This window comes from Haliotis asinina, chromosome 14 (assembly GCF_037392515.1).
Source record: "Haliotis asinina isolate JCU_RB_2024 chromosome 14, JCU_Hal_asi_v2, whole genome shotgun sequence".
NCBI classification, from domain to species: domain Eukaryota; kingdom Metazoa; phylum Mollusca; class Gastropoda; order Lepetellida; family Haliotidae; genus Haliotis; species Haliotis asinina.
This window is the reverse complement of record NC_090293.1, coordinates 46,784,119-46,805,251: the sequence shown is the minus strand read 5'-3', so window position 1 is coordinate 46,805,251 and position 21,133 is coordinate 46,784,119. Positions and strand designations below refer to the sequence as shown.

The following is a 21,133-nucleotide window of genomic DNA, read 5'->3' as shown; positions in this document are numbered from 1 at the left end:
CTGTGACGTCTGCACCTTAATCTCCAAGTACACGTGTCGGGCGGTGGGACGCGAGGTCCTCGCGGCACGCGGGGCAGAGGCTGGTCCGCTTGGGGGAAGGCAGAGCGGGGATCGGGGGAGGGGACACAACTGGTGATCGGGGCATGTTTAAGACGACCTTTAGGGCAAGGGTAACGTCTGACGTCTGACGCCACACTGAGAATGCACACAACTTATACTCTGCTTAAACTATTTTTTTTTAAAAAAACCCCGAAAGGATAGAGTTTTCTTAGATGATTTTTGTGGCATCATAGTCTATAAGATCAAGCATAAAAAGAGTATTAAAGGGCATGCCTATAAATGATTAACATGCATAGATACAGAGGTTTTATAGGCATTCATATAAAGATTAACAGGCATTAATTTAAAAGATTAATAGGGCATTGATTTAAAGATTAACATGGCATGCCTCACAAAGATTGATAAAACTTGAATATAAAGTATTAACACTGCGTGAATTTATAGGATTAACAAACATGAAGACAAAGGTTAAACATACACTACTATAAAGATTAGTAGGCATTAATGTAAAGATTAACAGGACAAGAATCGATAAACTGAACATCCACATGAAGGATAAACAGTCATGAATACATAGCATTAACAGACATTAATAGAGAGATGATTGAAGATATAGATCTACAGAACATGAATATTAGAACATGCATATATAGGATTAACAGGGATTAATGAGTAAAACAAAAGATTGATCGATGGGGATTCCTTGATTGATATGAAGCTAGAATTCCAATACACAGAAAGAGTTCAGCTATTTATTTTTATTAAAATGCACAAAATGTATATCAATTTCTATTAAAATACACAAAGTGTATGCTACGTTTGTTTAAAATACACAAAGTGTATGTTACGTTTGTTTAAAATACACAAAGTGTATGTTACGTTTGTTTAAAATACACAAAGTGTATGTTACGTTTGTTTAAAATACACAAAGTGTATGTTACGTTTGTTTAAAATACACAAAGTGTATGTTACGTTTGTTTAAAATACACAAAGTGTATGTTACGTTTGTTTAAAATACACAAAGTGTATGTTACGTTTGTTTAAAATACACAAAGTAAATTCATAAAGGTTATATATATAAGTCTTTATTTTGTGATTTGACTAAGCACAACAATCTTAAATCTGTTTTATATACAGGATCGATTGATATGTTCAATGAAGGGAGACAATTTTTATTATCTCCGTTACAGGATTATTCCCCTTTATGATAACCGGCCAACAGACTGCGCAGGAATGTGAACAGTATGTCAACGTCTGCACAGTGCAGTTTTCAGTCGAACAAGATGCACAGCTTACTTCCGGCTTCAACGCCACTGCTATATGCAGGTACAGTCCATTCTTAGACATCTGGAGTAGCTTGACGGTTAAAGCATCCGCTCGTCACACTGAAGACCCGGGTTCGATTTCAAAAATTGAAACAATTTGTGGAGCCCATTTCTGGTGATATTACTGAATATTGCTGAAAGGGGTATAAAACTAAACTCAGTCAATCGCGTTTAGACACTCTGCATGTCAGTCTCTAAATAATACGTCGAGTACAATCACTTAGAACTCGAAGTATTCGATTTAAACTGTAATACAAAGGTAACAGAAGTTATGTATGTATGATTTTCTTTTCAACAGCATCGTTGACGACTTTATGGTATGCGTCAACACTGCCCTAGCCCCATGTGACGTCGTAACGAAGAACACGTTGAGAAGCGCCATTGACCAGTTGATCGGAATCTATTCGGATTTCCCCTATAACTGCGTTCTAGGTAGGTACAACCATAGCTTGTCTCACAATGATCAACCATGGTACTGCCAATACCAGAATACCAGAACTATCAGAACAGCTTTAGATCAACAGTTACTCTGAATACTGTACCAGATAATTATGTATAGTCACATAGTCAGATACTTTATGCAATATTATCGTTTTCGGTTTATCGAGAAAAAAAATTAGTTATAGTTGTAAGATTCACTGAAGATTTGTTCCGTGAAGATCCCTGTTACAATAAGAACACTGGCCTTCTGTCGCTTCAGTAACACCTCTCTTCGTGAACTGACCCGTGAAGGTCCCGGGGTAGAATAGGCCTTCAGCAACCCATGCTTGCCACAAAAGGCAAGTATGCTTGTCGTAAGAGGCGACTAACGAGATCGGGTGGTCAGACTCGCTGATTTGGCTCACACGTGTCATCGTATCCCACTTTATCGATGAACATGCTGTTGATCACTGGTTTGTCCAGACTCGATTACTTACTAACCGCCCCATGTATCTGGAGTATTGAGGTGTTCGGCTTTAGACAACAAATTAAACCATCCCGCGATCCCTGGAGATTTGTGTTGAGGCAGACGCATTTGAGGATTTCTTTGGGATTTTGTGGACGCTCCCATGGCCTTGTGGTTCGCCTCCAGAAACTCAAATGGTTCAGTGATTGTGACAGCGAGAGTGAGAATATACTAACTATACTAAAAGGCCACTATGCTTGTCGTAAGAGGCGACTAACGGGAACGGGTGGTCAGGCTCGCTGACTTGGTTGACACATGTCATCGTTTCCCAGTTGCGCAGATCGATGCCCATGCTGTTAATCACTGGATTGTCTGGTCCAGACTCGATTATTTACAGACCGAAACCATATAGTTGGAATTATGCAGAGTGCGACGTAAAACTAAACTCGCTCACTCCTTTTGATTAGGGCAACCTCCAAGTTAAAGATGATGTACCTGTCTTCTTCGTTTTAACGTAGCTAGTATACGTCCTACATCTCAGTCCGATAAAGATGCACCAAAGACGTCTTATTACCATGATTACTGCTATTGTCATCATCAAAGGTCAAAGTTCAAATAGAAACAGTGCATGGTAGCTAGTGAGGATTTTTTTCCAATTCACTAAACCACCTTTGGACTGGTTCACAGGGTGGCGCCGCATGGCAGGACTAAAACTGTGCGGCGCCAAGCAAGGAAAAACATCCGCTTTTATGCACATGTTGTAAATACTGGTGCTATCTATAGGCAGGATACATTTACCATTTTGGAGAGCACCGATGTCATCACCGATTTTCAGTAATCCACTGATATCATTTTCTTTTCTCCGTTTATGCCTGAATGAATTTGCTTCTTAGGCTAGTCAAGACTGGGTGTTCTTTCGTATTGACATTCTGTATCTGCATAGCCCTGTGATTCTCGACATTATGCAATATAAAAACCAAAAGTTTTCACTAAAACACAAATCCTTTACATTGCATTAGACCCTATCAAACAACACTCATTTACCTCACATTCAGTCTTGACATTTTCAAAGGTTCGTGCCTTGGCTGTGATATCGTGTCTTGTATTGCTTAAGGTGGGTCAATAACATTTTCAATTATTTTATCTATTTTTTCTTATTTATTTATTCTATTTTTTCCTTTTTTTATTTTCAGATTTCGCCCAGGATTTCGAGTACGGCAATTGCAGTCAACAGGTCACGCAATGTGCCTTTTTCAAATATGCAGCTGAGGATCTGAGGAACAACGCAACAGAGGCCTGCAAGTGAGCTTATAGTAAAACTTGGATATTTAATGGGTGCTTGTGATTACTTCTGATTTTGCACTTATACTCCTTGCACCATCATACACATTCGTGACCAACTCTGGCACCAGTCTAATGGCGAAGAAAACCGTCTGCCATTCTTATGACTGGGTTCTGTCTAAGCAGACAGACGACGCTGAATGGACTGTCACCTCGTGATAGTACTTCAAATGTATGTTCCCAATCCCAAATCACAGTTTACCCTTTCTGTTACCTCTAAGAATAGGTCTGGGAAGTGTCCAAAATAACACGTGTGAGTCACGAATAAGCTTTGCGTAGAAATGGAGACTGGCTGATATGAATGAATATTATAAGTTATATGGGTGTTCGGGCACGTAGGCCCACTTTCACCTTGCCCATCATAAGGTTTTCCAATTTTTAAAATTTTATATAGTAGCAACGCTTTAATATAAGCATAAATTACATTCTGACCTGTATGGAGAACGATACACCTTGAACGCCACAACCCAGACAATTAGAGGCCAATATGGCTTATTGTCTAACGCCGCAGTTATGATACTGTGACACGTACCAAAACCACAATACCCAAGACGAAGTCTGGTTAGAAGAACCTCCAGTCTCCGATTGTTTCGAGATATATTGTTTAGTAGCAAAAGGTACGACACAATAGACATGGCGCCCTTTCAAGGATGAGGCACGTCTCTGTTGCCATTTGAGCATGGATCTCACAGGCGGAGCATAATTCTGCAGGAGAAGGTAATATTGTCTCATCCTGTTCTGATTCATCAAAGTCTAATGCAGCACTTGCCAAAATATCACCTTTTTCCTTTCCAAGTGGTCCAACATGTCAGTTAACTCTCTTGCTTGGGAAAAGACAAGGAACGGGCAATGAATACTGGACGTATATGGTCAGTTAACTCCCTTTCTTGGGAAGAGACAACGAACTACGACCAAAGCAATTGGTTTGCGAGTTCACGTGTGTGATTTTACTGCTACTTCCAGAGAGTTTGACGGCTTCGTGGCGTGCATGCAGGAGAACACGACAGCGTGTAAGGGAGCGGAACAGACCGAAATCCTTCAGTCCATCCAGAACACTACCACCACCTTTAGCCAGTGCCCGTTTGCCTGTAACAGACGTGAGTAGTGTTGTAACAGGAGAGAGTAGTGTTGTAACAGACGTGAGTAGTGTTGTAACAGGAGAGAGTAGTGTTGTAACAGACGTGAGTACTGTTGAAACAGGCGAGAGTAGACGTGAGTGGTGTTGTAACAGACGTGAGTAGTGTTGTAACAGGAGAGTCGTGTTGTAACAGGAGAGAGTAGTGTTGGTACAGACGTGAGTAGTGTTGTAACAGGAGAGAGTAGTGTTGTAACAGACGTGAGTACCGTTGAAACAGACGAGAGTAGACGTGAGTGGTGTTGTAACAGACGTGAGTAGTGTTGTAACAGGAGAGTAGTGTTGTAACAGATGTGAGTAGTGTTGTAACAGGAGAGAGTAGTGTTGTAATAGACGTGAGTAGTGTCGTAACAGACGCGAGTAATTCTGTAATCCAACTTACAGTACGTGTTATATAGCTTGTGAATAGCAGCATGCAGAATGTATACGAGGTTAGTAAAATCTCGAGAACGACGTCATATTAAACTGCCTCTTTACGTTTTACAGCTGACTTAGTGTGCGTCACGGAACCAGCCACAACCACAAGTAAGCTCAATTTCGAGACAATGTTTACTCGTTATGACATACAGATTTGATACACATTAGACATTGATTGTAAGCATGTCCGTTTCTTTATTCGTAAAGAACTGGTCTGTAGCAGCCCATGCTTGTCGTAAGCGGCGACTAACAGGATCGGGTGGTCAGACTCATGTCATCGGTTGACACATGTCATCGTTTCCAGTTTCGATGATCGATAAACATGCTGTTAATCACTGGGTTGTCTGGACCGGACTCGATTATTTACACACCATCATATAGCTGGAATATTGCTGATTGTGGCCTTAAAAACAGACGTTATGACACGTCGTTTAGGAGTACATGTATATGTTTATTTCGTCATCAGGAGAACTGAGTCGAGGATGCAATGAAGGTACATATTTTATATGGACATGCATTTGCTTTCTACAACTTCATTCACCTTTTGACTTAATAAGCATATACTCCGAAAGTTTGTGTTCCCATAACAAAATTTAACAACCAAAAAATGCTATCAGTAATGATAATTTATATTTTATGTTTTGAAAAAAATATCTTTTAATCTATTTGTATTTAAATGAATATTTTAAAATAGAATAATTTAAGTTGATATACCTAGAACTCACGATTAAAACCATTCAATTATTTTTTTTAAATTTAATAGTTTTCTTTCATGCATGTGCACTGTGCTGTTCGAAGTGGTTTGAATACGATCTAAATGTAAACACGTGCGGATTGTTATCAAATAAAATATTAAGAACGTGTTTTTATTACAGCGACAACCTCAGGTATTGCGTTCACTCGGGACACTAGCATTGTGGCATGCACTCTTGATGATGTAGATATGTTCTGTAGCATCTAGACTGTAGTACTCTTTTAGCGTTAGTAATGACGCCGAGTCTGAATTAGCATAGCCTCTCTGCTTCAGAAGCCACTATCATGCATGACCGTTGTATTTCTGTCAACTAGTGCAACTTCTGTTTACATGTATACACTCGTATGACGCAAAACACAGATAGCGCTCACAGAAAATATGTTTCGTATTTCGAAAATCTGATGCAACAAAGTTAGGGGGAAATCGTGTGAATGAGGATTGGGTGGCTTGCCAATGAAAAACAATCGCTTTTTTGCCTCTACAGTAGCGAGGCGACTTGGTTGGGTACATTTTTCGCCCGAACGTCATAGCAAGTGCTCATAATATCTACCATTCGTTTGCTCAGCCCAGGGGCGGTTGTCGTGATGTAGCTGCAATATTGCTGATACTGTCGTCGCCAACGTGGAGGTTGAGAAATTCTACAATCGATCACACGGCACGATATTTGAATCGAAATGTCGATTCGGTGCCAAGATGTTTTGTAAAAGGCCCTTTTGTTATGTTTGAAGGTTTATACTTCGAGTATAAACATATGAACATATTATATCTAACCTGTGTGTATGACATATGTTAAACCATTATAAACCCCGTACTGCATATTCGTAAAATGTCTATTACAGGTGTGTAAAAAAGCATATGAAAAAATATATCAATAATATGTATGATCCGTCAAGTTTGCATTTATAACAATTATTGATCTAACTCGGTACTCAACATGAACTAACACACGAAACAGTCAGATACAATACTAACATCGGTACAGCATATTATAGCATGGTTTATAAAACTATTAACCTAAATAAGTTGTAGGATAATGTTTTTGTCACGCCGTTCAATTTCAACTAAAACAACTTAGACAAAACTATACCTTTGGTCAAACTGTATGACCGTAACAACTGTATTTGGTAGCCTGGAGGTGTAGGCGATGGTCAGGCACACTGGTCATCCGGATTTGATTCCTGATATGGTATCAATGTGTGGAACAAGTGGTCACCAGGCTGATTCGTTGAAAGCGGCGTAAATTATTCACTAACTCACTTTTCAGCTGTTTTTGACGTAAGCATCCTGGCAACTCCAGTTTTGTCTAGTGTGGTTCTTTCGGACATGGACTTGTCCGAGTATTACGAGTACACCATCACGCCTTCTGAAGTCTTCTACAACCCTTCCGATGGCCTCTCAATGTACACGGCTGATTTGTCGGAGTTCTACAACCTTGACCCTTCTGACGCCATCTTGGAATCCCAATTTCCATCCGAATCTGATCCGGCAGTGGTTGCTACAGAAACAATGACGAATTCAATGACGTCATCGCAACTGTCAACAGACCAGTCATCAACATCTTCTCAAACGACGTTAACAACTCGCACAACGTCACCGGCAACTTCAAACAGTCCTGAGGGCACAACGACCACACCGTCACCGTCAACGTCTTCTACGACCGCCAAACCAACAACCGCAAAGACAAATAATTCGGACAAAACATCTTCAGGTAAATGACCAGACCCTGTGTACCTGCAGAGGTCAAGGTCAGGTTGCTGTGATGGGTCAGGTTCTATAACTCATCTCATACGTTATCTGGTTACCGGTCTTAATATGGTGAAATATGGTATGGTGAAAATTGAAATCGTGTTTATGTATTCAATTGTCAGAAACAGCGATCGGTATTCTATATATGTACGAATCTTTGTACAGTGTGTGGTCCAGTAAGTCTCTGAGGGAGGATGGGGAGCTAAGTGGTTCACGTGTTTGCTCGTCACGCTAAAAAGCGGGGTTCAGTTCTGTACATGGAGTGTTCCTCAGCGTGACATTGCTGGAGTTGCTCACTGCCGCTACGAGATGTAGTGAACAGGTGTGTCAGCCGTGCCTGGGTCCTTCTTGGGTTCGAATCCCGATTCATCCTGATCATGATCCCTGGTCGACTTCAAAGTCGCTTTGATGCTTACCTCCCGAGAACACCAGAAACAATCTTCCATGACTGAAACACTGTTCACCTGGGGTGGTAGGGTGGCTAAAGCGTTCGCTCGTCACTCCAAAGGTCCGGGTTCGATTCTCCATGCGGTAAACATGTGATGCCAGTTTGTGGTATACCCCGTCGTGATGTTGCTGGAATATTGCTAAAGGCGGCGTAAAACCATACTCACTCACTCACTCACTTCATCCACTCAGGTTTTGTTGTGTCTTTTGTCAGGAACGTTCCGAGATAAACTAACCACAGTACCAGAGTCTGTAAAATGTGTAATATATATGCGTTTAATTGACTTAGTTTTGATGCATTTCTCTACACAATACACACAAGCGGTGCAAGGGGTATAAGCTTAGCATGAATATAAATATATGCTATATCTATATGCATGGGGTAGATATTTCTGTATCTTTGGCATGATTTTATATTTCCTTCTATAGCCCTTAAACTTAAATAATGATAATAATAATCATCATCCTGTAAGGATATATGTATAATTCCACTATTCAGTACTGTTGCCATTTGTAACGTGTAATAATGCCCACTAGCGTTGCGTGCAATTTAACATAATGGTATTTGGTTTCATGCACTCTTTGTCTGAAGTTTGTTTAAATGAAAGAAAATGTTTCCTTTTAGTTGAGAAGAAAAATAATTGATAATAATCTATAATCTTTCTAACTGCTCTCAGAATCCATGGCCTCACCCTCGTTTATCCAGTGTGGTATCTCAAAACTATATTACATTAAGTTTCAACCGAGTTGCTGTGAAATTCCGATGTGAGACAAGGTTCGAAAGACATAAATCTTAAATTAGGCATCCAATGAAATTACACTACTTTGCGAAAGAAATTCTTTGCCAACTTACTTTAAGAGCTGGAGATGATGTCACGTTCCCATGGTGACGAATGAATTCTTGGTCTTTATCATGAGATATTACACCCTGGATACACGAAGATTATAAATGAGTATTATATTCCCTCTGATAACACATCTTGTAGCAACGACCACATCATCTACCACAACGACTGTTAAACCGACAACATCGAAGACAACAGAGCAACAAAAGACGTCGACAACGGAGGGTACTGTTGCCAAAACAACGACTGATTTCCCCCCACCGAACTACGACAGTAAGTCACCACTTTACATCCGTATATCACCCGTGAAGATCTGGGTTAGAATTGATCTTCAGTAACCTATGCTTGTCGTAAGAGGCAACTACCCGGAGTGGTCAGGCTCATTGACTTTGTTGACACGATTTAACCATCAGAACCCTCCCATCCAGAAAAGTGGACGAAACATGCTCCCCATGGTATAATAAGTCATACAGAGGTTGTTCTAAGTTCGATCAGATGTAAGTTGTCATACCAGATGTAAGTTGTCATACCAGATGTATGTTGTCATACCAGATGTAAGTTGTCATACCAGATGTAAGTTGTCATACCAGCGTCTTATATTTGAATATCGAATCCTCTGTTCTCATATGACAGGGACATCTGTAATAAGTTAACAGACAGCTTGAGTGATAGATTACTAAAAACAATCCCTCTGCGAACCTCCACGGTACATGCACAGAGCATAGAGTATTATATATTGAGCATAAGGTATCATTACACGTTTGGAGTGTGACAACTGGAAAAAGCATTACCCGCTGCCACGGTAATCGCCAAGCTCTCCACAGAGAAGCTCAAGCACTAACAATAGTATTACGTCATAATATGACGCATGCCGTGCCCGGAGTTCGACAACCGTTCGATCAACTGTATTTGTGTTCACGTTGAACAGATTCATTTTAAGGACTTTCACTGCCTAGTTTATTTTTTACACTGAGTGGTTTGCACACTCAGCTTCGAGACAAATAAAATTTTCTTATAGCATTTATATGTTTGTCAGAATACGTTTCACAGAATTTAAACATCAAGTCGAGAGACAGAAGACATTTTGTTTGCATGTCATGTAGTCTGTGGCGATCTTTACCATAAGATAAAATGATACTATGTACACATATATGTTGTTATTGTTATTAACTGTTTCACCAGACGCAGCTGTGGTTCAGCAAATGTCAGCCATCACCGTCCTGACGTCCCTGGTCCTTGCAATGATGTCATAAACTGCAGGAGCTGTCCGGAGTCACTAGCGTCATAAGTGACGCCACACCGTTGTATTCTCCTATGACTGTTTGACGTCATGTATTTTTAAGAGACGAAAATATGTTATAATTTACGTTTTGAACATTTGTAATGTATAACTGTGATATTTGTCATACATATTATCTAATGACACAATAGTTTATCATGTTCGAATTTGACCATGACGTCTGTCGAACAACTGTTACAGCATTATATATGTATAACCGTTATCACAAACATTGCATGTCCCGAAGTCATTACGATCTGCATATAAAAACCTTTTTCGTAGTACAATAACTCGTCACAAAGGAGGGATTTGTTTGAATTCTGACACTTTTCAGTCTTCTTGTAATCGCCATACTCATCTCATCGAAACAAAGTTACTTAATAGTTTAGTAACTGTACTCATTTGGGTCGAGGCATTTAGTCATGAAAATGAATTAATCAATGATTTGTTAAAACGAGAGAAAAAGATAACACATTTAATCAATTATTTTCGTTAATGAATAAACAAAGGCACAAACTATATGTACAAATGATGGTATTCTTTTGCATGTCATTGTAGTAATATATATAATGCTGAAACTATATATAATAGATTGAAGACATGTTTAGAAATGTTTAGTCAGTCTATGTCGATTTTTTACAAATAGATGATTTAGATATATGAGGTAACTTTAATTTGTACTATTTGTATAGTATACTTTGTGTGCAACACATTTTTATTTGAAACTAACACAGCGCACAAGGAGTCAATATTGTTTAAGGCCATTTGTATTAATATTTAATCAATAATCGCCACAAATGATACCCTTGATAGGAAACGAACCCAAACCTTTGGCGAGCTGAGCAAACGGTTTAACCTTTGTCCCTGGCTGCCCCAAGTTGCACCAGGCTGACCAGGAGCATAGAATACTCTCAGGTTCAGCAGGTATCAAAGGTACTAGCAAGTAATAAGGAACCAACTGCGAGAGATGAGAAAGACTGGGGTTAATCCAGAGGTTAAAAAGTCTGCATGTTACACCGGATGGCGAGGCTCGATTCCCGTCACGAACAAAACATACAGACCTTTCCTGGCCGGGTGAGCCCCGCTGTATTATTCCTGTAAGAGGGTGGCGGGGTAGTGGTTAAGGTGTTCGCTCGCCACGTCGAAGATTCGAGTTCAGCCTCCCACATGGACTCAATGTGTGAATGCCATTTCTGGTGTGCCCTGCCTTGATACTGCTGTAATATTGCTAATGGCGGCGTAAAAATAAGCTATTCACTCACTAACCCTATAACACCACTGAAGCGGCGTAAAACAACATTCAGTTATCCACCTGTATCCGATCTTTAATCGGCAGCATTCTCTTACTGCACAACGGTAACTTCAGGCGAGTCTAAATATAGGATAAAATACTTATAACGAACGAAATTAAGAATTAATATTTGTAACGAACGAAATAAAGATTCCTGGGAACATTCTGTGGTCAGTATTAGGATGAGTAACGAATAATAGCACATGTCACGAACTGATCTGGCAGCACTTCGTAATATCCAGAGTGGTCTGTACGTGTTCACCGTTTGTCTCGAACAATGGACAGGGCAATGACAAGTTCTATCGTACTCGAGTTTGCTGCCCGCTGTTCGATGACATACCGGAATAGAGCACTAAATATATGACGCTCAATTTTCAATATTCGGCTTCGGCTTAAAATATAAATATATAGTTTCAATGGTTATCACGCTACCGCTCAGCTTCCAAAGATATATAACGTATCGTAATACCAACATTTTTGCTTTGTGTGGGGTATCACACAAATTAACCAGCTGGATACTGAACATCACAAAAAATACAGCTACGGATAACGTGATGTCGAAAAACGTCGACTGCAGTGGATCCAGCCTTATCCCCCGTACAAGGTTACCTGTTTATGGTTCGTATGAATGAGGTAGTATGGAATCTTCAAGGGTCCCCAAGAGTTCGTAATATCCGTATATAACATGAATAAAATGTTTTATCTTGAAGGGCAACCCTATACCTAATCCAGTTATAAACCTTGTTTGTAACTCAGTCAAAAGTGTTTTATCATAAAACTCACAGTGATATCGATGCCACAAACGGATGTGATATATACGTAAATTACGTCTCCTTGTCACTTTTTTCAAGCTCAGTCAGACGTGGCTTCTTGATCAATAAATATTGAAGTTCCCCATGCGAGCTCCCAGGTGCCAGGGGCGTTTATAAGCAGGGATACCTGTGAATCATTTAGCACTACACGAGTGCAGGTTGACATGTTTGTTTCGTCACGTTGAATTCAAGTATTTCCTAAGAATTTCATTCGGTCAAAATATATTTTTATCATGAACTACTGAGAATGTTATTACATCATCACAGATACGTCTTTCCAGTATGTAAATGTCAAATCTTACGAATTAAATATATTTTCAGTCTTAACATGTATTTCCATTGTCCGACACTAAGATCAACAACGTTTAAGGTTGATCCGATGGAACGCTCGGTTTTGTATAAGGATTGGGGTAGCCTTACGGTTAACGTGTTTATTCGTGACGTACAAGATCCAGGTTCGATTTCTCGTGAGACATGAGTGGGAAAGCGATCGAAATTCCCATATTTACTTCATCTTTTATAGTATGCTCCGAAGCCTACATTTAAAAGAATAAAAACGTTTGTATAGCTTTGGTTGAAGGAAATCTGTTATGTGTGTTTAGTATTGTTTATGTTTACAAGTATTGTGCATCTTCATCCCAAGCAAAAGCCTGCACCGTTACTTAACTATGTACATTTATACATATGTGTTTATACATTCACCACTGTAAATAATCGGAAACTATATATACCTGTTTTGTATTTTTGTGGTGTGGGAGTCATTTGCTTTTAAGAAGAAAATAAAGTTGGGGTTATCACGAGCTTGTGTTTATTTATTTATTCATTAGTATTTAAATATATACCAGCTTAATTATTTGCTTTAGTGTCGGACTTTGAGAAGGGTATGCTTTACATGTATATACACAAAGAGCCTCAGTAAGCACCCCATGTATTTTTGTAATGATAGGTTTTTAACACTCATCACGGACATAAAACTTCTCTTGTTTTTTGTTTGTTTTGTTTGTTAGATGCTTTTTCTTGTGTGTGTTTGTTTTGTTTTGTTTTGTTTTTTATTTCCTTATTTTTTGTTTGTCTGTTTGTTAGTTTTGTTTTTGTTTTGTTTTATTTTTTTGGTTGTTGTTTTCTTGTGTGTGTGTGTGTGTTCTTTGTTGTTGTTTTTATTTTTTTGGGGGGGGGTTCTTTTAGTTGGTTGGGTTTTTTTTAGGAGGTGGGTGTTGGGGGATGTTTGTTTTGTTTTGTTTTGTTTTTATTTTGTATTTTAATTAATTGGAGTTTTGGTGCTTCGAAGTTTTTTTTGAGCAAAGTGTTGCGTCGTGCTGGGTTCCACATGCGTCGCTTTAGATTTTGGAGGTGTAATTTAAAATAGCGTTCCAGATTATTGCTCTTTTATAGCAACAGTACACCAACACGTGGGTGCGTGCGTGCATAGTTGCTTGTCCTAGTCATTCAACCCACGAACACACAAACACACACAGATATATGCGTTGACATCGACGACGGTGTCCGCGTCAATCTACGTCAAAATAGAACAGCCCCGGCACTAGTGCTTGTGATTGCAAAAGGGTTCCATAAATTCTTCTTCCGTTTTTGACAATATTTCACAACTTCTACAACTCCTCCGGTACAATCAAACATACTCTCTTCCAATATTTAAAATTGTGCCAAATAGATTATATATTATTGTAACGCAATCGATGGCTGTATGATGTTTATTCAAAATTGATGTCTGTGACTTTTAAAGGAATAATTGGAAGTGCCAGTAGTAACATATTTCTATAACGTAGTTCATTAAATCGACAGGGTCACACGAACCTGAACAGGAACAAAGAGTAATATCACCGTGTCATATATATAAGCACCAGGTTACATATGTCATAGGTCATAAACATACCGATCAATATAATATATATTAATATCGATTATTTCAGAACCAGTCATATTTCTTTACATCTGTATGTACATATTTACTCACACTGCGTAATGTTCGAGAGAATGTTGATTTACGGCTTGTCGCAAAGCGTCAAGATGAGAAAAGAGCAACCGAAAGAATAATATTCAGAAACTCATGGACGTTATACATACTATTAATGCAATACTGTCACCTAATGGTAATTAAGTTAAGAATATTTTAACGTATACGTGTGACCTGGGGAGAAGAGTCTTTGGCCATTTCTCACGCTGTGCTTGAGGTAATAAATACGGTGATGTTGACACAGGCCGACGTCGTCGCTTTCAGCCTGTATCAACGCAATGCCACGTCGTGTTTGCCAGTATTTGCTAAACGTGGTGTTCCATTCTTTTACAATTATTTCAGTTGAAACGTCTTTAGAATCACAGCAGAAGCAAATACAGGGTCAAATAATATATGAGTGCAAGGTCACGTCAACGCTGACGTTGAAGTCACTGGTTAACACATACTGCGGTATTGCGATGATCTCATATATCACGTTGTTTTGGTGCTGTGTATCCGGAACAAGTCTTTTATCCCGCCTAAGCCTTGTATTTCATCTTTACCTTGTATCTTACTCTACCCTTGATCTCACAATAGTGAGAACTAGTGAACTATTTTCACCCAAACCATTGTATTTTCCCTTAGCCGGAATTCTCGCCCAATTTTTGTATCTCACCCAAGAATTGTATCGCACCCAAGTCCTGTATCTCACCCAAGTTCTGTATCTCACACAGTCTTGGAGTCTCATCCAAGCCTTGTAACCCACACCAACTTTGTATCTCACACAATCACCGTATCTCACCCAAGTTCTGTATCACACACAATCATCGTATCTCACCCAACCCTCGTAATTTACCTTAGCCTCATATTGTTAGCTTTGTGTCTCACCCTCGCCTTGTATCTCTTTAAACCGTGTCTTATCTCAGAGTTGTGTCCCAAAAAAACTTCCTTATTGTTGATAATATGACTTTAAGAGAGGATACAAAACGACCTTCCGTGAAATACCATTTTTATGAAACGAATGAATGATTTGGTATCAGGCGAGTTTGATACTAAATCTTTCACGAGTTTAATGAAAATGGTATTTCAGGGTAGCGAGTTTAGTATTCTGTTTATTACTTCCAGCAAAAATTGATAGAAACTGCGACTACAGTGTAAGGACTGCCAGTTTTCCTCGAGTCAAAGAGGGCCCAGTACCACTGCGACAGCGGCACTAGCATTGTGACATCATAACGCTGGACCCCTATGACGTCATGCATCTAGCGGTATTACACTAGTTTATAGCTAAAATGGATAGAATTATCATTAAAACGACCGCACGTTATCAGAAATGAGCGGGCCACTGTAACTTGATAATGCCCGCAAAATGCTTGACGACGGGCCATTATCAGTCCCGTTGTTAGGTGACGTCATAAGTAACTCAGCTGTTGAAGTTCAATCACCTACGGCTCTATTGAACTTGGGTTCATTATTGACCATATATCTGGCTCACAGTCGTGCCTGTGCCATTATGCACTTTCCTGCCTGTGCCAACCATTACAATTGTACCATAAATGACAACATACAGTAACGAAAATATCGACTTGAAGTCTAACGTTGTTGATCACTGAAAACAATGGCGGCTGGTAGTATGAGCAAAGGTCAAGTTCGAATGTCGTCACTCTCAATAGTGACGTCATCTGTGTTCTATGACGTGTCTATATTTGTGAAATGTGTGTCAGTGACCTCCGTCGTTTTGTTGTTGGCAGTAAATGCTTCTAAACCGATGCCGCTGTTTTTATTCTTATTTTATTAAAATTTCTATTCATTTTAGCTATAATAACGGTAACGCTATTTTTCAGGGCATTATCATTTGTAGAAGTTAATGACAGACCTCGGGCTTCTGCAAATGATAATGCCCTGAAAAATAGCGTTTCCCTTATAGTAATATTGCCGTACAATATTACACTGCAGTATCTTCCACTGGCGAGTAATAAAAAATGTTAAGACATAGCTCTCGGTAGGTCAGTGTGGAAGTACTACTTTACCCAACCTCGAGCAATATGCCATCAATATCATGCCGGTGGACACCAAAAATGGGTTTCAGGCATTATATCCATATAGAAATTCGAACGCGGGCCTCCTACGAGCGAACGCTTTAACCTGTATGCTACCCACCGCTTCCCTGCTGTTCAATAGCTACACCCACAACATGGCTCAGTCTCTTTTAAAGATGCCCTGAGGAACGCCGAGGGGTAATCACTCACCCAGAGAAAGTTCGATAAAGAAGCATACGATAATACGATGATCGTTTGGTAATCAGATATCCTGACAGATAACATCATGGGACCCCGAGGGTGGCGGGGTGGTCAGTTCGTTCATACTTTCTCTCAACACCTAGAAATAACCAGATATCCTTCGTTGAAAACTCTATTTGCATGGAGCATTTGTATTTGATAAATATTTCCCTTGCATGTGTGAACTTCTATTCAGAAACATGCGATCATGTGTAAATAATATTAGAAACGAAGATAGTGTAATAGCTTTTTATAAGAAACTGTCTTGTCAAAAGATGGAGTCGTGAAGAAAATGTATGTCTACAACAGTAGGAACGAAACAAAGTGAGTCAGTGAGTTTAGTTTTGCGCCGCTTGTAGCAACAGGTGAGCAATATCACCGCAAAGGACACGCAAAAAATGGTCTTCACATTGTACCCGGCATGACGAGCGAATGAATAAACCACTAAGTTGACCTGGACATAATGATATAGTTCATATCTCAAAAATTTCCACTAAATATTACAAAAAATACTCAACTCCTGTTTACAGTTTCGTGTGTATGAACTTGATCGTCTCCACCAATGTAAGTAATATCTCTCATAGAACCAATTATCGATTATATCGCCCTGTTTCATTTTGAAAAAAAGATCGAATCACGCTCGTCTATGATTTTCGCACTCCTCCACTTTCCGCTCTCACTACACTAGTTTTTAATCCTGTTATGACTTGTATTGACATGCACTGAAGAGCACCTAGCAGTTTTGAATTCTGTGTATCACCGTGACATCCTTAAATCTATGACATGTCCCAAAACAAACCCCACCGTTTGTCTCCTGTGTGTGCTCTGATGGCCAGTATCCAGACCAGTCAACTGCAATGAATTAGACCGGCACTCACAAACATCGATGAGGCGCTCGTTATAAAGGAAAGCTCGGCAAAGTGTTTACCTGCCCCTCCCTATTAATTACTGACCATTGGAATATATCAGCCTGTTCGTGAGGCAGTGGTGTTTGGATTTCGTGATTGGTCTGAGCCCGGGCGACGTTCTTTGCCCGTTTGTATCTATACTGTTTTGTAGAAAGTTTGGTTTACGCTTAATTTGCACCTGCGAGTTGAGCGTGACCTCCTTGAAATAGATTTCTTCCGGTATGTCAGCGCAAACCTAATCTTGTCAAATATCTCATCGAAATATGCTGAATATACACCCGTTTGATCAAGAATTTTGTCCATGTTATCTTTCACGAGCAGCAAACAATTCCATCGGCTATTTCTGCTTTTATAAAACTACTGTACTGTACTGTTTTTATGTCTTCTCAATGCATTCTGCCTTTCGTTTTTCACCACACAGAAACGGCCACCAAATGTCGATTTCCTTATAAATTTCACAAAATAAAGGCGACATTAAAACAATCGTGAGAATAGTTTTATCTCAAAAATGAAGTTTTATCTTTAAACAGCTCTGTAAACTAACCTACCGGGGCTACCTAAAGAATAATAACTTATAACAATATCCCTCTAAATATCTGGTGAAGAAATTAGCCCAAATGAAATACCACGTGGTAATGAATTACCCCTAGGTGAAGACTCATGAACATCTGTGTGAGAATTGTACTTCAGTAACCCGTGCTTGTAGTAAAAGGCGACTAACGGGATCAGGTGGTCAGGCTCGCAGACCTGATTGACACATGTTATCGACACAGATTGAGGGTCATGTTGCTGGTCAATGAATTGTATCGTCCAAACTCCATCAGTTCCATGTAGCTGGAATATTGCTTGGTGGGTCGTCAAACAACAACAAAAATATTGGTGTAAAAATACACTAATATCTTCACTTTATTTGCTCACTCACTCACTCACCTACCTACATACTCACTCACTCATCCACCCTGTCTGTCCATTCAGAATTTAAAGTTCCGTAACCTTCAATTTCATTAACCTCTTTTTTCTTACTTAGTAATGGATTGTTTGTAATAATGAATTGCCTTCACGCTATACGAAAATTTTAATGTACGCATGATTGCTTTATTTATCTATTTATTTATTTCTATTTCATTTTCATGTGTGTATACATCAAATCAGTCGTAACAGAAACGAAATGTGGTTGTCTTTACGAAAACTTCAAACATCACTTCTTCAAAAACCACAAACGCATAATTCCAGCCCAGCCACGTAAATAACACAGAGGTGGTAATTGCTTCAACACGTGGACGTTGAGGCACACAACGTTACAGTAACGACACTGTTGTTGAAGGACCATGACCAACCCCACGCTGGCGCAAAGCCACGGCGTCTGTATCGCTGCTTGATCACGTAGATGTTGACGCTCCAGCGATGTACGTCTCCACTTTGGTGTCGCTGTGATTAGGTGGACTATTGCTGCATAAGCTGGTACAGGTAGTGCTACCTAGGGTAGCGCCAGGTGGACACAGTGGTAGCTGTTTGCTGACGGCAGTTCGGTGTTGGGGTCATGTGGGTAGGGGTGGAGCGGGGTCTGGAGTGAGGGGCAAGGAGTTAGAGCGGGGTTACAGTGAGTCTCTACATATATACATATATAATTATATAATTGTTACATGTTGAGAGAGGGCTTAGCCATCGTTTCCCTATTGTGTTCTGCTGTTGTCGTTATTGCGTTGCTGATTTTGGATTGTTACTTATTCATTTTGTGAGTGTGTGTGTGTGTGTGTGTGTGTGTGTGTGTGTGTGTGTGTGTGTGTGTGTGTGTGTGTGTGTGTGTGTGTGTAAGGGGAGGAGGGGATTTCTGTTGCTGTTTATGTTTCTGAATTTTTTTTAGCCCTTCTTTCATTTGCTCCATCGTTTTTGTTTGTTTTTTGTTTGTTGGTTGTTTTTTTGTTGTTGTTTTTTTTGTTTTGTTTTTTATTTGTTTGTTATTTATTTTTGTGTTTTGGTTTTGTGTGCGCGTGCGTGCGCGTGCGTGCGCGTGTGTGTGTGTGTGTGTGTGTTCTAAATCCTATTGTTTCTACAATCAATAATTCCCAATCGATTGTGAACAAGAAAATAAGCAGCTCTTGAGCGTGTAACATAACATCTTTAGGACATATTTCAGTGATTACGTTTCGCGGGGTTATTTTTATCTTTTTAAAATCAACACCTTGTTTCACGTTCGGAAAATGTAATTTTTCTCCTGCAAAAAGACAACACATTTGTCCTTGTCAAGAAATGGAAATCGATGACCTCAACATTTAGATATACACTATAATTTAGACATATGAATACTTGGTTCCCCGAGGTGTTTTAGATATTTTCGAAATCGCTCAATATCTTCACATTAAAACCTCAGATAAACTTTCATCTCTAAAGACTAAACAAGTCAGTCTCCCCCAGAAACGCGTGACTCGTGAAAAAAGTAGCTGTAAATATCCCATCGACCAAACTTCTCGATGTAGTCGGTAAACATCAGTCGAAATATACATCATAGTTCAAAACCTAACTACGAGATGATTAGCTGTTACATATATCCCAGAATGCGTCATCAGAAGGCGAATGAAACTTGAAGGCCCAGTGTATTTAACACGCATGAGCGTCCGCGGGTCGAATGCGTGACACCAGTCCCGCTAACTGGGAGGCCGGGGCATGATCTTACAAAGAGACAGCGCATGGCCCGGGAGCATCACTGTTCACTCTCTATAGTGGAAGAAACGATCCTGATTGTCGCGCGGGAACTCTAGTGTTTGTTGTCATATTGACTGGGCACTAAGATACGCTGCAGATGCCGGCTTATATTTAACAGTGGGCGAGAGTTTTGTCAGAGTCCTCGTACGGTTTAAGCGAAAAGCTGGATTGTATGTTGGTTGATTTCTCTCATTATGTTTCCGACCTCAAGAAATTTGGCAGTTGGTTTGTTTCTTTTCCAAGGTAAGTAAATAATCTGTACGTGTATTCTTTTTAGCATTTTCATATTTATGCATGTGTGATTAACAAAATACATATTTTGTATTATATTTTGGTACGGTTGCATTTATTAGGCTATTTCTGTGAACTTTAATGTTTCACACTGTTATCAAATCGCTGAAAGACATAGAATTCTATTTCGGATTCTATTTTCGTGTTAGTCTCTAGTTTCGGAGTTATATATAAGCCATATACTGCTATATGTTTGATTGTTTGAATACACAGCTTTGGTGTTCTCCTAATTCACATTTGTTAACTTATTGGACATTTTCGTTAAATTGCCTCTTGGTCATGAGGCAAACCATAGTTCTAAACAAAGAATCCAAACATGAATTTTGAAAAATGAAAGAATACCCTAACTATCGAAATAAACGTATTTTCCCCAAAAAACATAATATTATATAACTACTACTGAATTTTTACCTGCAGCAACCGAATAAGAATCAATACAAACAATTCCTATTAGAACATTGCTATTATTGATCTATTGATCTTGTTATTGACTTTCCATGATACATATTACTATTATAATTAATCATCTTATCCTCAAAAGTTACATCGCTCGCATGCCTCTCTATGTCGTTCCATAAACAGATATCATCTATTCATGCGGTGCTCATCAAGCCTTGAACATAGGCACTGGTGACAGCACCGAATGCATGCTTGAAGTGATGATCA

At 39.4% G+C, this 21,133-nt stretch overlaps 1 protein-coding gene across 1 annotated transcript in view; it reads left to right on the top strand.

The window, feature by feature from the left end:
• The window catches only part of LOC137260609 (mucin-22-like), a 30,690-nt gene extending 20,481 nt beyond the window's left edge, over positions 1–10,209 (top strand). The window contains exons 2-9 of the mRNA XM_067798202.1: positions 1,251–1,386; positions 1,684–1,817; positions 3,465–3,573; positions 4,576–4,709; positions 5,234–5,278; positions 7,180–7,626; positions 9,098–9,229; positions 10,139–10,209. Of these exons, the coding sequence (XP_067654303.1) occupies positions 1,251–1,386; positions 1,684–1,817; positions 3,465–3,573; positions 4,576–4,709; positions 5,234–5,278; positions 7,180–7,626; positions 9,098–9,229; positions 10,139–10,209 (1,208 nt within the window). The remainder of the gene's footprint in view (positions 1–1,250; positions 1,387–1,683; positions 1,818–3,464; positions 3,574–4,575; positions 4,710–5,233; positions 5,279–7,179; positions 7,627–9,097; positions 9,230–10,138) is intronic.
• Positions 10,210–21,133: the final 10,924 nt, after the last annotated feature.